The sequence below is a fragment of the Petromyzon marinus genome, chromosome 79, assembly GCF_048934315.1.
Source record: "Petromyzon marinus isolate PM22_M1 ecotype Great Lakes invasive population chromosome 79, UKy_Petmar_22M1.pri1.0, whole genome shotgun sequence".
Classification (NCBI taxonomy): domain Eukaryota; kingdom Metazoa; phylum Chordata; class Hyperoartia; order Petromyzontiformes; family Petromyzontidae; genus Petromyzon; species Petromyzon marinus.
This window is the reverse complement of record NC_133745.1, coordinates 22,428,287-22,444,406: the sequence shown is the minus strand read 5'-3', so window position 1 is coordinate 22,444,406 and position 16,120 is coordinate 22,428,287. Positions and strand designations below refer to the sequence as shown.

General features: G+C 51.6%; 1 protein-coding gene across 1 annotated transcript in view; it reads left to right on the top strand.

Annotated features, from left to right (window-relative positions):
• The window catches only part of LOC116937976 (intermembrane lipid transfer protein VPS13C-like), a 70,215-nt gene that overhangs the window by 28,829 nt on the left and 25,266 nt on the right, over positions 1-16,120 (top strand). Inside the window, exons 12-16 of the mRNA XM_076057108.1 lie at positions 166-302; positions 1,799-1,905; positions 11,543-11,738; positions 14,351-14,413; positions 15,910-16,120. The exon at positions 15,910-16,120 is cut by the window's right edge and continues 936 nt beyond it. Of these exons, the coding sequence (XP_075913223.1) occupies positions 166-302; positions 1,799-1,905; positions 11,543-11,738; positions 14,351-14,413; positions 15,910-16,120 (714 nt within the window). The remainder of the gene's footprint in view (positions 1-165; positions 303-1,798; positions 1,906-11,542; positions 11,739-14,350; positions 14,414-15,909) is intronic.

Here is a 16,120-nt window from a genome sequence, read left to right as displayed (position 1 = left end):
TGACTGTGTGTGTGTGTGTGACTGTGTGTGTGTCACTGTGTGTGTGTGTCACTGTGTGTGTGTCACTGTGTGTGTGTCTATGTGTCACTGTGTGTCTATGTGTGTCACTGTGTGTGTGTCACTGTGTGTGTCACTGTGTGTCTATGTGTGTCACTGTGTGTGTAGTTCTCCCACCCGTGTGTGGAGTGTCCCGTGTCTGTGTGTGTCCTCCACGCGTCTCGTCCACCACCGCCCCAACTCGTCCCAAGGTGGAGGTGGATGCAGCCATCACCTCCCTCGCCCTCGCACTGTCCCACGAGCAGGTGACTGGCACCACGCGCACTGTACACACTGTACACACTGTCCCACGAGCAGGTGACTGGCACCACGCGCACTGTACACACTGCATACACTGTACACACTGTCCCACGAGCAGGTGACTGGCACCACGGGCACTGTACACACTGTACACACTATATTTTATATGCACTGTACACACTGTATACTGTGCACACTGGACACACTACACACTGTACACACTACACACTGTCTGTGCACACACTACACACTGTAACACTACACTGTCTGTGTACACACTACACACTGTACACACTGCACAATGTACACACTGTCTGTGTACACACTACTACACCGTACACTGTACACACCACACACTGTAGGTGCACACACGATACACTGTACACACTACACACTGTACACATTACACACATACCCTGTGTACACACTGTGTACACACTGTGTACACACTGTGTTAGTGTGTACACAGTTAGTGTGTACACAGTTAGTGTGTACACACTAACTGTGTACACACTAACTGTGTACACACACACTAACTGTGTACACACTAACTGTGTACACACACACACTGTGTACACACTAACTGTGTACACACTAAATGTGTACACACTAAATGTGTACACACTAACTGTGTACACACTAACTATGTGTACACACACTAACTGTGTACACACTAACTATGTGTACACACTAACTGTGTACACACTAACTATGTGTACACATTACAGTATCTGTGTGCCGTGGATTTTGTGGAGAGCGTGGAGCGTGTACACAGTGTGTACACACACACTGTGTACACATAGTTAGTGTGTGTACACACACTAACTATGTGTACACACTAACTGTGTACACACACTAACTGTGTACACACACTAACTGTGTACACACTAACTATGTGTACACACTAACTGTGTACACACTAACTATGTGTACACACACTGTGTACACACTAACTATGTGTACACACTAACTGTGTACACACACACTGTGTACACACACTAACTGTGTACACACTAACTGTGTACACACTAACTGTGTACACACACACTGTGTACACACACTAACTGTGTACACACTAACTGTGTACACACACTAACTGTGTGTGTACACAGTGTGTGTACACACTAACTGTGTACACACACTAACTGTGTACACACACACTGTGTACACACACTAACTGTGTACACACTAACTGTGTACACACTAACTGTGTACACACACACTGTGTACACACACTAACTGTGTACACACTAACTGTGTACACACACTAACTGTGTGTGTACACAGTGTGTGTACACACTAACTGTGTACACACACTAACTGTGTACACACACACTGTGTACACACACTAACTGTGTACACGCACTAACTGTGTACACACTAACTGTGTACACACACACTGTGTACACACACTAACTGTGTACACACACTAACTGTGTACACACTAACTGTGTACACACACTAACTGTGTACACACACTAACTATGTGTAAACATTACAGTATCTGTGTGCCGTGGATTTCGTGGAGAGCGTGGAGCGGATGATTCTCAACGCTCCGTTCCGGAAGTTCCGTCCCAATGTACCGGTCCATGGACATGCAGCGGCGTGGTGAGTACACGCAGACACACACACACACACGTGTACACACACATACACACACACGTGTACACACACATACACACACACACACACGTGTACACACATAGACACACTCACTCACGTACACACACACACACACGTGTGCACACACTCACACACACGTACACACACACGTACACACACACACGTACACACACACACACGTACACACACACGTACACACACACGTACACACACACACACACGTACACACACACGTGTACACACACACACGTACACACACACGCACACGTACACACACACACACACGTGTACATACACACGTACACACACACTCACATACACACACATGTACACACACACACACGTACACACACACACACACGTACACACACACACACACGTGTACACACACACGTACACACACACACTCACATACACACACACGTGTACACACACACACGTGTACACACACACACGTATACACACACACACACGTACACACACACACACGTACACACACACACACACGTACACACACACACACACGTACACACACACACAGTGTTACAAAGACAAAGACAAAGATCCCCCGTATAGCCTTAACAGACTGTAGGGGCAAGTGCTGTTAGCGAACACCTATGAAGGCCGGAACGGTACACGAGGGGGTGGGTGGCCAGCCCCACGCCCGACCGCCTTTGTCTCCCTAGTGGCAATGTTTACACACCGCACCAGGTACTCATTTGAGGCTGAGTCGACCTAGAGGAGGCCCGGGACCGGTTCAGATAATCGTCACTGGTGTTGGCCGTGAGCGGGAATCGAACCCGGGTCGCCAGGTTCATAGCGCAGCGTAGCGCTAACCGCTACACCACCGCTCCCCACACGCACACACACACGTACGTACACACACCGGTGACCCGTCCCGAGCCTCCCCTAGGTCGACTCAGCCTCAAATGAGTACCTGGTGCGGTGTGTAAACATCGCCACTAGGGAGACAAAGGCGGTCGGGCGTGGTGCTGGCCACCCACCCCCTCGTGTACCGTTCCGGCCTTCATAGGTGCTCGCTAACAGCACTTGCCCCTACAGTCTGTTAAGGCTATACGGGGGATCTTTGTGTGACTGTGTCTGTGTATGACTGTGTGTGTGTGACTGTGTGTGTGTGTGACTGTGTGTGTGTCTGTGTGACTGTGTGTGTGTGTGACTGTGTGTGTGTGACTGTGTGTGTGACTGTGTGTGTGACTGTGTGTGTGTGACTGTGTTAGTGTGTGTGTGACTGTGTGTGTGTGACTGTGTGTGTGTGACTGTGTGTGTGTGACTGTGTGTGTGACTGTGTGTGTGACTGTGTTAGTGTGTGTGTGACTGTGTGTGTGTGTGTGCCTGTGTGTGTGACTGTGTGTGTGTGTGACTGTGTGTATGTGACTGTGTGTGTGTGACTGTGTGTGTGACTATGTGTGTGTGTCTGTGTGTGTGTGTGTGTCTGTGTGTGTGTGTGACTGTGTGTGTGACTGTGTGTGTGACTGTCTGTGTGTGTCTGTGTGTGTGTGTGTGTGACTGTGTGTGTGTCTCTGTGTGACTGTGACTGTGTGTGTGTGTGACTGTGTGTGTGACTGTGTGTGTGACTGTCTGTGTGTGTCTGTGTGTGTGTGTGACTGTGTGTGTGTCTCTGTGTGACTGTGACTGTGTGTGTGTGACTGTGTGTGTCTGTGTGTGTGTGTGACTGTGTGTGTGACTGTGTGTGTGACTGTCTGTGTGTGTCTGTGTGTGTGTGTGTGACTGTGTGTGTGTCTCTGTGTGACTGTGACTGTGTGTGTGTGTGACTGTGTGTGTGACTGTGTGTGTGACTGTGTGTGTGACTGTGTGTGTGACTGTGTCACTGTGTGACTGTGTGTGACTGTGTGTGTGTGACTGTGTGACTGTGTGTGACTGTGTGTGTGTCTGTGTGTGACTGTGTGACTGTGTAGGTGGAGTTACTCCGTGAACTGCGTGCTGCTACGCTGTAGCCAGTGGAGTTGGCCCCGCATGCGAGCTCACCGTGCCTGTGACTGTCTGTGTGTGACTGTGTGTGACTGTGTGTGACGGTGTGTGTGACTGTGTGTGTGTGACTGTGTGTGTGTGTGACTGTGTGTCTGTGTGTGACTGTGTGTGTGTGACTGTGTGTGTGTGTGTGACTGTGTGTGTGTGTGACTGTGTGTGTCTGTGTGACTGTGTGTGTGTGTGTCTGTGTGTGTGTGACTGTGTGTGTACTGTGTGTGACTGTGTGTGTGTGTCTGTGTGTGTGTGACTGTGTGTGACTGTGTGTGTGTGACTGTGTGTGTGACTCTGTGTGTGTGTGTGACTGTGTGTGTACTGTGTGTGACTGTGTGTGACTGTGTGTGTGTGACTGTGTGTGTGACTGTGTGTGTGACTCTGTGTGTGTGTGTGTGTGACTGTGTGTGTGTGACTGTGTGTGTGTGTGACTGTGTGTGTGTGAGTGTGTGTGTGTGAGTGTGTGTGTGTGTCACTGTGTGTGACTGTGTGTGTGTGACTGTGTGTGTAGGTGGAGTTACTCCGTGAACTGCGTGCTCCTACGCTGTAGCCAGTGGAGTTGGCCCCGCATGCGAGCTCACCGTGCCTGTGACTGTGTGTGTGACTGTGTGTGTGTGACTGTGTGTGTGTGACTGTGTGTGTGACTGTGTGTGTGTGACTGTGTGTGTGTGTGTCTGTGTGTGACTGTGTGTGTGTGACTGTGTGTGTGACTGTGTGACTGTGTGTGTGACTGTGTGTGACTGTGTGACTGTGTGTGACTGTGTGTGACTGTGTGACTGTGTGTGACTGTGTGTGTGTGACTGTGTGACTGTGTGTGACTGTGTGTCACTGTGTGTGACTGTGTGTGTGTGACTGTGTGTGTGTGTCACTGTGTGTGTGACTGTGTGTGTGTGTGACTGTGTGTGACTGTGTGTCTGTGTAGGTGGAGTTACTCCGTGAACTGCGTGCTCCTACGCTGTCGCCAGTGGAGTTGGCCCCGCATGCGAGCTCACCGTGCCTGTGACTGTGTGTGTGTGTGACTGTGTGTGTGTGTGTGACTGTGTGTGTGTGACTGTGTGTGTGACTGTGTGTGTGACTGTGTGTGTGACTGTGTGTGTGTGACTGTGTGTGTGACTGTGTGTGTGTGACTGTGTGTGTGTGTCTGTGTGTGACTGTGTGTGTGTGACTGTGTGTGTGACTGTGTGACTGTGTGTGTGACTGTGTGTCTGTGTGTGACTGTGTGTGTGTGACTGTGTGTCTGTGTGTGACTGTGTGTGTGTGACTGTGTGTGTGACTGTGTGACTGTGTGTGTGACTGTGTGTGACTGTGTGACTGTGTGTGACTGTGTGTGTGTGACTGTGTGACTGTGTGTGACTGTGTGTGTGTCTGTGTGTGACTGTGTGACTGTGTAGGTGGAGTTACTCCGTGAACTGCGTGCTGCTACGCTGTAGCCAGTGGAGTTGGCCCCGCATGCGAGCTCACTGTGCCTGTGACTGTGTGTGTGACTGTGTGTGTGTGTGACTGTGTGTGTGTGTGTGACTGTGTGTGTGACTGTGTGACTGTGTGTGTGTGACTGTGTGTGTGTGACTGTGTGACTGTGTGTGTGTGACTGTGTGTCTGTGTGTGACTGTGTGTGTGACTGTGTGTGTGACTGTGTGTGTGTGTGTGTGACTGTGTGACTGACTGTGTAGGTGGAGTTACTCCGTGAACTGCGTGCTCCTACGCTGTAGCCAGTGGAGTTGGCCCCGCATGCGAGCTCACCGTGACTGTGACTGTGTGTGTGTGTGACTGTGTGTGTGACTGTGTGTGTGTGACTGTGTGTGTGTGTGTGTGTGACTGTGTGTGTGACTGTGTAGGTGGAGTTACTCCGTGAACTGCGTACTGCTATGCTGTAGCGAGTGGAGTTGGCCCCGCATGCGAGCTCACCGTGACTGTGACTGTGTGTGTGACTGTGTGTGTGACTGTGTGTGTGTGTGACTGTGTGTGACTGACTGTGCAGGTGGAGTTACTCCGTGAACTGCGTGCTGCTACGCTGTCGCCAGTGGAGTTGGCCCCGCATGCGAGCTCACCGTGACTGTGTGTGTGTGTGTGACTGTGTGACTGTGTGTGTGTGACTGTGTGTGACTGTGTGTGTGTGTGTGTGACTGTGTGTGTGACTGTGTGACTGTGTGTGTGTGACTGTGTGGCTGTGTGTGTGTGACTGTGTGACTGTGTGTGTGTGACTGTGTGTGTGTGACTGTGTGACTGTGACTGTGTGTGTGTGTGACTGTGTGTGTGACTGTGTGTGTGACTGTGTGTGTGTGTGAGTGACTGTGTCACTGTGTGACTGTGTGTGACTGTGTGTGTGTGACTGTGTGACTGTGTGTGTCTGTGTGTGACTGTGTGTGTGTGACTGTGTGACTGTGCAGGTGGAGTTACTCCGTGAACTGCGTGCTGCTACGCTGTAGCCAGTGGAGTTGGCCCCGCATGCGAGCTCACCGTGCCTGTGACTGTGTGTGTGACTGCGTGTGACTGTGTGTGACGGTGTGTGTGACTGTGTGTGTGTGACTGTGTGTGTGTGTGACTGTGTGTCTGTGTGTGACTGTGTGTGTGTGACTGTGTGTGTGTGACTGTGTGTGTGTGTGACTGTGTGTGTGTGTGACTGTGTGTGTCTGTGTGACTGTGTGTGTGTGTGTCTGTGTGTGTGTGACTGTGTGTGTACTGTGTGTGACTGTGTGTGTGTGTCTGTGTGTGTGTGACTGTGTGTGACTGTGTGTGTGTGACTGTGTGTGTGACTCTGTGTGTGTGTGTGTGACTGTGTGTGTACTGTGTGTGACTGTGTGTGACTGTGTGTGTGTGACTGTGTGTGTGACTGTGTGTGTGACTCTGTGTGTGTGTGTGTGTGACTGTGTGTGTGTGACTGTGTGTGTGTGTGACTGTGTGTGTGTGAGTGTGTGTGTGTGAGTGTGTGTGTGTGTCACTGTGTGTGACTGTGTGTGTGTGACTGTGTGTGTAGGTGGAGTTACTCCGTGAACTGCGTGCTCCTACGCTGTAGCCAGTGGAGTTGGCCCCGCATGCGAGCTCACCGTGCCTGTGACTGTGTGTGTGACTGTGTGTGTGTGTCACTGTGTGACTGTGTGTGACTGTGTGTGTGACTGTGTAGGTGGAGTTACTCCGTGAACTGCGTGCTGCTACGCTGTCGCCAGTGGAGTTGGCCCCGCATGCGAGCTCACCGTGCCTGTGACTGTGTGTGTGACTGTGTGTGTGTGACTGTGTGTGTGTGACTGTGTGTGTGACTGTGTGTGTGTGACTGTGTGTGTGTGTGTCTGTGTGTGACTGTGTGTGTGTGACTGTGTGTGTGACTGTGTGACTGTGTGTGTGACTGTGTGTGACTGTGTGACTGTGTGTGACTGTGTGTGACTGTGTGACTGTGTGTGACTGTGTGTGTGTGACTGTGTGACTGTGTGTGACTGTGTGTCACTGTGTGTGACTGTGTGTGTGTGACTGTGTGTGTGTGTCACTGTGTGTGTGACTGTGTGTGTGTGTGACTGTGTGTGACTGTGTGTCTGTGTAGGTGGAGTTACTCCGTGAACTGCGTGCTCCTACGCTGTCGCCAGTGGAGTTGGCCCCGCATGCGAGCTCACCGTGCCTGTGACTGTGTGTGTGTGTGACTGTGTGTGTGACTGTGTGTGTGACTGTGTGTGTGTGACTGTGTGTGTGACTGTGTGTGTGACCGTGTGTGTGTGACTGTGTGTGTGACTGTGTGTGTGTGACTGTGTGTGTGTGTCTGTGTGTGACTGTGTGTGTGTGACTGTGTGTGTGACTGTGTGACTGTGTGTGTGACTGTGTGTCTGTGTGTGACTGTGTGTGTGTGACTGTGTGTGTGACTGTGTGACTGTGTGTGTGACTGTGTGTGACTGTGTGACTGTGTGTGTGACTGTGTGTGACTGTGTGTGTGACTGTGTGACTGTGTGTGTGACTGTGTAGGTGGAGTTACTCCGTGAACTGCGTGCTGCTACGCTGTAGCCAGTGGAGTTGGCCCCGCATGCGAGCTCACTGTGCCTGTGACTGTGTGTGTGACTGTGTGTGTGTGTGACTGTGTGTGTGTGTGTGACTGTGTGTGTGACTGTGTGACTGTGTGTGTGTGACTGTGTGTGTGTGACTGTGTGACTGTGTGTGTGTGACTGTGTGTCTGTGTGTGACTGTGTGTGTGACTGTGTGTGTGACTGTGTGTGTGTGTGTGTGACTGTGTGACTGTGTGACTGACTGTGTAGGTGGAGTTACTCCGTGAACTGCGTGCTCCTACGCTGTAGCCAGTGGAGTTGGCCCCGCATGCGAGCTCACCGTGACTGTGACTGTGTGTGTGTGTGACTGTGTGTGTGACTGTGTGTGTGTGACTGTGTGTGTGTGTGTGTGACTGTGTGTGTGACTGTGTAGGTGGAGTTACTCCGTGAACTGCGTACTGCTATGCTGTAGCGAGTGGAGTTGGCCCCGCATGCGAGCTCACCGTGACTGTGACTGTGTGTGTGACTGTGTGTGTGACTGTGTGTGTGTGTGACTGTGTGTGACTGACTGTGCAGGTGGAGTTACTCCGTGAACTGCGTGCTGCTACGCTGTCGCCAGTGGAGTTGGCCCCGCATGCGAGCTCACCGTGCCTGTGACTGTGTGTGTGTGACTGTGTGACTGTGTGTGTGTGACTGTGTGTGACTGTGTGTGTGTGTGTGTGTGTGACTGTGTGTGTGACTGTGTGACTGTGTGTGTGTGACTGTGTGGCTGTGTGTGTGTGACTGTGTGACTGTGTGTGTGTGACTGTGTGTGTGTGACTGTGTGTCTGTGTGTGACTGTGTGTGACTGTGTGACTGACTGTGTAGGTGGAGTTACTCCGTGAACTGCGTGCTCCTACGCTGTAGCCAGTGGAGTTGGCCCCGCATGCGAGCTCACCGTGCCTGTGACTGTGTGTGTGACTGTGTGTGTGTGACTGTGTGTGACTGTGTGACTGTGTGTGTGTGACTGTGTGTGTGTGTGACTGTGTGTGTAGGTGGAGTTACTCCGTGAACTGCGTGCAGCTACGCTGTAGCGAGTGGAGTTGGCCCCGCATGCGAGCTCACCGTGACTGTGACTGTGTGTGTGTGACTGTGTGTGACTGTGTGTGTGACTGTGTGACTGTGTGTGTGACTGTGTAGGTGGAGTTACTCCGTGAACTGCGTGCAGCTACGCTGTAGCGAGTGGAGTTGGCCCCGCATGCGAGCTCACCGTGCCTGTGACTGTGTGTGTGTGTGACTGTGTGTGACTGTGTGTGTGACTGTGTGTGTGTCTGTGTGTGACTGTGTGACTGTGTAGGTGGAGTTACTCCGTGAACTGCGTGCTCCTACGCTGTCGCCAGTGGAGTTGGCCCCGCATGCGAGCTCACCGTGCCTGTGACTGTGTGTGTGACTGTGTGTGACTGTCTGTGTGTGACTGTGTGTGACTGTGTGTGTGACTGTGTGACTGTGTGTGACTGTGTGTGTGTCTGTGTGTGACTGTGTGACTGTGTAGGTGGAGTTACTCCGTGAACTGCGTGCTGCTACGCTGTCGCCAGTGGAGTTGGCCCCGCATGCGAGCTCACCGTGACTGTGACTGTGTGTGTGACTGCGTGTGTGTCTGTGTGTGACTGTGTGACTGTGTGTGTGACTGTGTGTGTGTGTGTGTAGGTGTGACTGTGTGTGACTGCGTGTGTACTGTGTGTGACTGTGTGACTGTGTGTGACTGTGTGACTGTGTGTGTGTGACTGTGTGACTGTGTGACTGTGTAGGTGGAGTTACTCCGTGAACTGCGTGCTCCTACGCTGTCGCCAGTGGAGTTGGCCCCGCATGCGAGCTCACCGTGCCTGTGACTGTGTGTGTGTGTGACTGTGTGTGTGACTGTGTGTGTGACTGTGTGTGTGTGACTGTGTGTGTGACTGTGTGTGTGTGTGTGACTGTGTGACTGTGTGTGACTGTGTGACTGTGTAGGTGGAGTTACTCCGTGAACTGCGTGCAGCTACGCTGTAGCGAGTGGAGTTGGCCCCGCATGCGAGCTCACCGTGCCTGTGACTGTGTGTGTGACTGTGTGTCTGTGTGTGACGGTGTGTGTGACTGTGTGTGTGTGACTGTGTGTGTGACTGTGTGACTGTGTGTGTGACTGTGTAGGTGGAGTTACTCCGTGAACTGCGTGCTCCTACGCTGTCGCCAGTGGAGTTGGCCCCGCATGCGAGCTCACCGTGCCTGTGACTGTGTGTGTGTGTGACTGTGTGTGACTGTGTGTGTGACTGTGTGTGACTGTGTGACTGTGTAGGTGGAGTTACTCCGTGAACTGCGTGCTGCTACGCTGTCGCCAGTGGAGTTGGCCCCGCATGCGAGCTCACCGTGCCTGTGACTGTGTGTGTGACTGTGTGTGACTGTGTGTGTGTGACTGTGTGTGACTGTGTGTGTGTGTGACTGTGTGTGACTGTGTGTGTGTCTGTGTGTGTGTGACTGTGTGTGTGACTGTGTAGGTGGAGTTACTCCGTGAACTGCGTGCTGCTACGCTGTCGCCAGTGGAGTTGGCCCCGCATGCGAGCTCACCGTGCCTGTGACTGTGTGTGTGTGACTGTGTGTGACTGTGTGACTGTGTGTGTGTGTCACTGTGTGTGACTGTGTGACTGTGTGTGTGACTGTGTGTGTGTGACTGTGTGTGACTGTGTGACTGTGTGTGTGTGACTGTGTGTGTAGGTGGAGTTACTCCGTGAACTGCGTGCTGCTACGCTGTCGCCAGTGGAGTTGGCCCCGCATGCGAGCTCACCGTGCCTGTGACTGTGTGTGTGACTGTGTGTGTGTGACTGTGTGTGTGACTGTGTGTGTGTGACTGTGTGTGTGACTGTGTGTGTGTGTGTGACTGTGTGACTGTGTGTGACTGTGTGACTGTGTAGGTGGAGTTACTCCGTGAACTGCGTGCAGCTACGCTGTAGCGAGTGGAGTTGGCCCCGCATGCGAGCTCACCGTGCCTGTGACTGTGTGTGTGACTGTGTGTCTGTGTGTGACGGTGTGTGTGACTGTGTGTGTGTGACTGTGTGTGTGACTGTGTGACTGTGTGTGTGACTGTGTAGGTGGAGTTACTCCGTGAACTGCGTGCTCCTACGCTGTCGCCAGTGGAGTTGGCCCCGCATGCGAGCTCACCGTGCCTGTGACTGTGTGTGTGTGTGACTGTGTGTGACTGTGTGTGTGACTGTGTGTGACTGTGTGACTGTGTAGGTGGAGTTACTCCGTGAACTGCGTGCTGCTACGCTGTCGCCAGTGGAGTTGGCCCCGCATGCGAGCTCACCGTGCCTGTGACTGTGTGTGTGACTGTGTGTGACTGTGTGTGTGTGACTGTGTGTGACTGTGTGTGTGTGTGACTGTGTGTGACTGTGTGTGTGTCTGTGTGTGTGTGACTGTGTGTGTGACTGTGTAGGTGGAGTTACTCCGTGAACTGCGTGCTGCTACGCTGTCGCCAGTGGAGTTGGCCCCGCATGCGAGCTCACCGTGCCTGTGACTGTGTGTGTGTGACTGTGTGTGACTGTGTGACTGTGTGTGTGTGTCACTGTGTGTGACTGTGTGACTGTGTGTGTGACTGTGTGTGTGTGACTGTGTGTGACTGTGTGACTGTGTGTGTGTGACTGTGTGTGTAGGTGGAGTTACTCCGTGAACTGCGTGCTGCTACGCTGTCGCCAGTGGAGTTGGCCCCGCATGCGAGCTCACCGTGCCTGCCTCAAGGAGTACGGCGTTCTCTACGCACAGCAGCAGCAGCAGCTCCTCACCACCACCTCCTACACCTCGTCTCACAGGAAAGGAGGACAGCCCGTGATCAACATAGCACGCATACAGGTGATGGTGATGGTGGTGGTGGTGGTCGTGGTGGTGGTGATGGTGGTGATGATGATGGTGGTGGTGATGGTGGTGGTGGTGGTGATGGTGGTGGTGGTGATGGTGATGGTGGTGGTGATGGTGATGGTGGTAGTGGTGATGGTGGTGGTGGTGATGGTGGTGGTGGTGGTGGTGATGGTGGGTGGTGATGGTGGTGGGTGGTGATGGTGGTGGTGATGGTGGTGGTGGTGGTGATGGTGATGGTGGTGATGGTGGTGGTGGTGGTGATGGTGGTGGTGATGGTGGTGGTGATGATGGTGGTGGTGATGGTCGTGGTGATGGTGGTGGGTGGTGATGGTGGTGGTGATGGTGGTGGTGATGGTGATGGTGGTGGTGGTGATGGTGGTGGTGGTGGTGATGGTGGTGGTGATGGTGGTGGTGATGATGGTGGTGGTGATGGTCGTGGTGATGGTGGTGGTGATGATGGTGGTGGTGATGGTCGTGGTGATGGTGGTGGTGGTGATGGTGGTGGTGATGGTGATGGTGGTGGTGGTGATGGTGGTGGTGGTGGTGATGGTGGTGGTGATGGTGGTGGTGATGATGGTGGTGGTGATGGTCGTGGTGATGGTGGTGGTGATGATGGTGGTGGTGATGGTCGTGGTGATGGTGGTGGGTGGTGATGGTGGTGGTGATGGTGGTGGTGATGATGGTGGTGGTGATGGTCGTGGTGATGGTGGTGGGTGGTGATGGTGGTGGTGATGGTGGGTGGTGATGGTGGTGGGGGGTGATGGTGGTGGGGGGTGATGGTGGTGATGATGATGATGGTGGTGGTGATAGTGGTGGGGACGGTGGTGGGGGGTGATGGTGGTGGTGGTGGTGATGGTGGTGGTGATGATGGTGGTGGTGATGATGGTGGTGATGGTGTCTGTGTGCCGGGAAAGGTCCTAGCAAGGATTATTCAACATCGCCTTGCCAGGCACGCTGAGGAGAGGCTTGCAGAGCCCCAATGCGGTTTCAGGAAAGGGCGGTCCTGCACAGATGCCATATTTTCTGTCCGTCTGCTACAGCAGAGGTGTAGGGAATTCCAGCAAGACCTACATCTCTGCTTTATTGACCTGGTCAAGGCCTATGATACCATCAGTAGGCCTGGGCTCTGGGTTGTTCTTCGTGTTTTCGGAGTCCCTGACCCTCTGCTCACGATCATTAAGGACCTTCATGATGGTGAGCGGGGCCCGGGTAAAACTACGTGGCCGGGAGTCAGAGCCATTCCCTGTACACCTTGGGGTGCGACAGGGATGTCCTCTGGCTCCCACATTATTTAACATCTATTTTGATCACGTAGTTCGTGAAGCCTTCAATAGCTGTACCGGGGGAATCTCCATATGGTACAGATATAATGGGAGGCTGATCGATGCCCGGGTGCGGTCAAGGGATGGCTCCCTATTGCTCAACCACGTTATGTATGCTGATGATTTGGTAATAGCCGCTCACTCAGAGGAGGAGTTGTAGACGCTGCTGCTGAGACTGGAGCGTGCCACTAAGAGATGGGGCCTTACCATCAGCGTCACCAAAACTAAGCACCTGCCTGGGTATTTTGTACCATCGGACACTCCACCCCCACAACTCCCAATCGGTGATGGGGCAGTTGTGGAGAGAGTGGAGAGTTTCCCATACCTGGGCAGTGTGCTTATGACTGGCTCCAGTTTAACAGCAGAGGTCTCACTCCGAATCAGTCGAGCGGCAATATCTTTTCATCGGTTGCGTAACGCTGTGTGGAAGCTACCTGGTCTGTCGCTCCGCACTAAGCTTCAGGTCTTCTCGGCCACGGTCATTCCCTCTCTTCTCTACGCTTGCGAAACGTGGACCCACTTAATGGAACATCTTCGCCGGTTAGAAACATTTAGGCTGGCCTGCCTACGATCCATCCTGGGTTTAACCAGGCTGGATTGTGTGAGGAGTTCACAAATCCTCGAAACATCTGGATAAAGTCCCATCGGTGAGCTCCTCCGGCAGGCAAGGCTGCGATGGCTGGGTCATGTAGCCCGCATGCCCAGCCACCGCATGCCGAAACAGCTTTTGTTCGGCCGGATCGAGGGGGCTAAGCGGGCGCGGCACGGGCTAGAGAAGAGATGGAATGATGTGGTACAGGAGGACGTGGAGCGGAGTGGACTTGCCGATGACTGGTACCAGCGGTGTCAATATCGGCCTCTGTGGAGGAGGCTCGTGAAGGATGCTACTGGGCAGTTGGAGGCAGTCGCCCTCCAACAACAACGGAGGGCGGAGGAGCGACGCTCAGAACAACGAGCGGAGCGCCGGGTGGCTAAAGCACAGCGGGTTGGCACAGTAGGGGGCACAGGTGGTGCATCAGCCAGTCATCTCAGGCAGTCGACCCGTGGCACCTGGGTCTGCCCTGTGACCTCCTGCCGGCGGGCGTTCGACACTCCACATGGCCTCAAGGTGCACTAGGCCTGGCACAAGCGTCGTGGTGACATCACCGCCACTTATTGGCGAATGGCGGTTGTTGTTGATGGTGGTGGTGATGGTGGTGGTGGTGTTGATGGTGGTGATGATGGTGTGGTGATGGTGGTGATGGTGTGGTGATGGTGGTGATGGTGTGATGATGATGGTGGCAGGAGCTGGAGGATCAGCTTGATGTTTTCAACATTGTCCTGGCGAGGAGACAAGCAGAGGCAGAGGTAAACAACAACATCAACAACAACATCAACAACAAAATCAACAACATCATCAACATCATCATCAACAACATCAACAACATCAACAACAAAATCAACAACAACATCAACATCATCAACAACATCAACAACAAAATCATCAACATCATCAACAACATCAACAACATCATCAACAACATCAACAACATCAACAACATCATCATCAACAACATCAATAACATCAACAACATCAACAACAAAATCATCAACAACATCATTATCAACAACATCACCAACAACATTAACAACCACATCAACAACATCATCAACATCATCATCACCAACAACATCAACAACATCACCAACCACATCAACAACATCATCAACATCATCATCAACAACATCAACAACATCAAAAACATCTACTACTGCTACTACTACTGATGATGATACTACTACTGATGATGATGATACTACTACTGATGATGCTGATACTACTACTGATGATGATGATACTACTACAGATGATACTGCTACTACTACTGATGATGATACTACTACTGATGATGATGATACTACTACTGATGATGCTGATACTACTACTGATGATGATGATACTACTACAGATGATGATGATACTACTACAGATGATGATGATACTACTACTGATGATGATGATACTACTACAGATGATGATGATACTACTACTGATGATGATACTACTACTGATGATGATGATACTACTAATTATGATGGTGATACTACTACTGATTATGATACTACTACTGATGATGATATTACTACTGATGATGATCATACTACTACTGATGATGGTGATACTACTGCTGATGCTGCTACTACTGCTGATACTACTAATGATACTACTGATACTACCGCTGATACTGATGATACCACTGATGATGGTGATACTACTGCTGATGACGCTGCTACTACTGCTGATACTACTAATGATACTACTGATACTACTGCCGATACTACTAATGATACTACTGGTACTACTGCTGATACTGACGATGATACTACTTATGATGGTGATACTACTACTGATGATGCTGCTACTACTGCTGATACTACTAATGATACTACTGATACTACTGCTGATACTGATGATACTACTGATGATGGTGATACTACTACTGATGATGCTGCTACTACTGCTGATACTACTAATGATACTACTGGTACTACTGCTGATACTGACGATGATACTACTTATGATGGTGATACTACTACTGCTGATACTACTGATACTACTGCTGATACTACTAATGATACTACTGATACTACTGCTGATACTACTAATGATACTACTGATGATGGTGATACTACTACTGATGATGCTGCTACTACTGCTGATACTACTAATGATACTACTGATACTACTGCTGATACTACTAATGATACTACTGATACTACTGCTGATACTACTAATGATACTACTGATACTACTGCTGATACTGCTAATGATACTATTGATACTACTGCTCCTGGTGAGTCAGTTGTCCAAGCAACGGGTACGATTGGCTCGCTCCACCACCACCTCGTCCACCACCTCGTCCACCACCTCGTCCACCACCTCGTCCACCTCGTCACCCCGTGTGGGCGTGCGTGGGTGGCTGGGAGGATGGTTCAGTGGGAAGGGAGATGGCAAGACAGGAAGAGAAGAGAAAGGTGATTGTGGTGATTGTGGTGATGGTGGTGATGATGGTG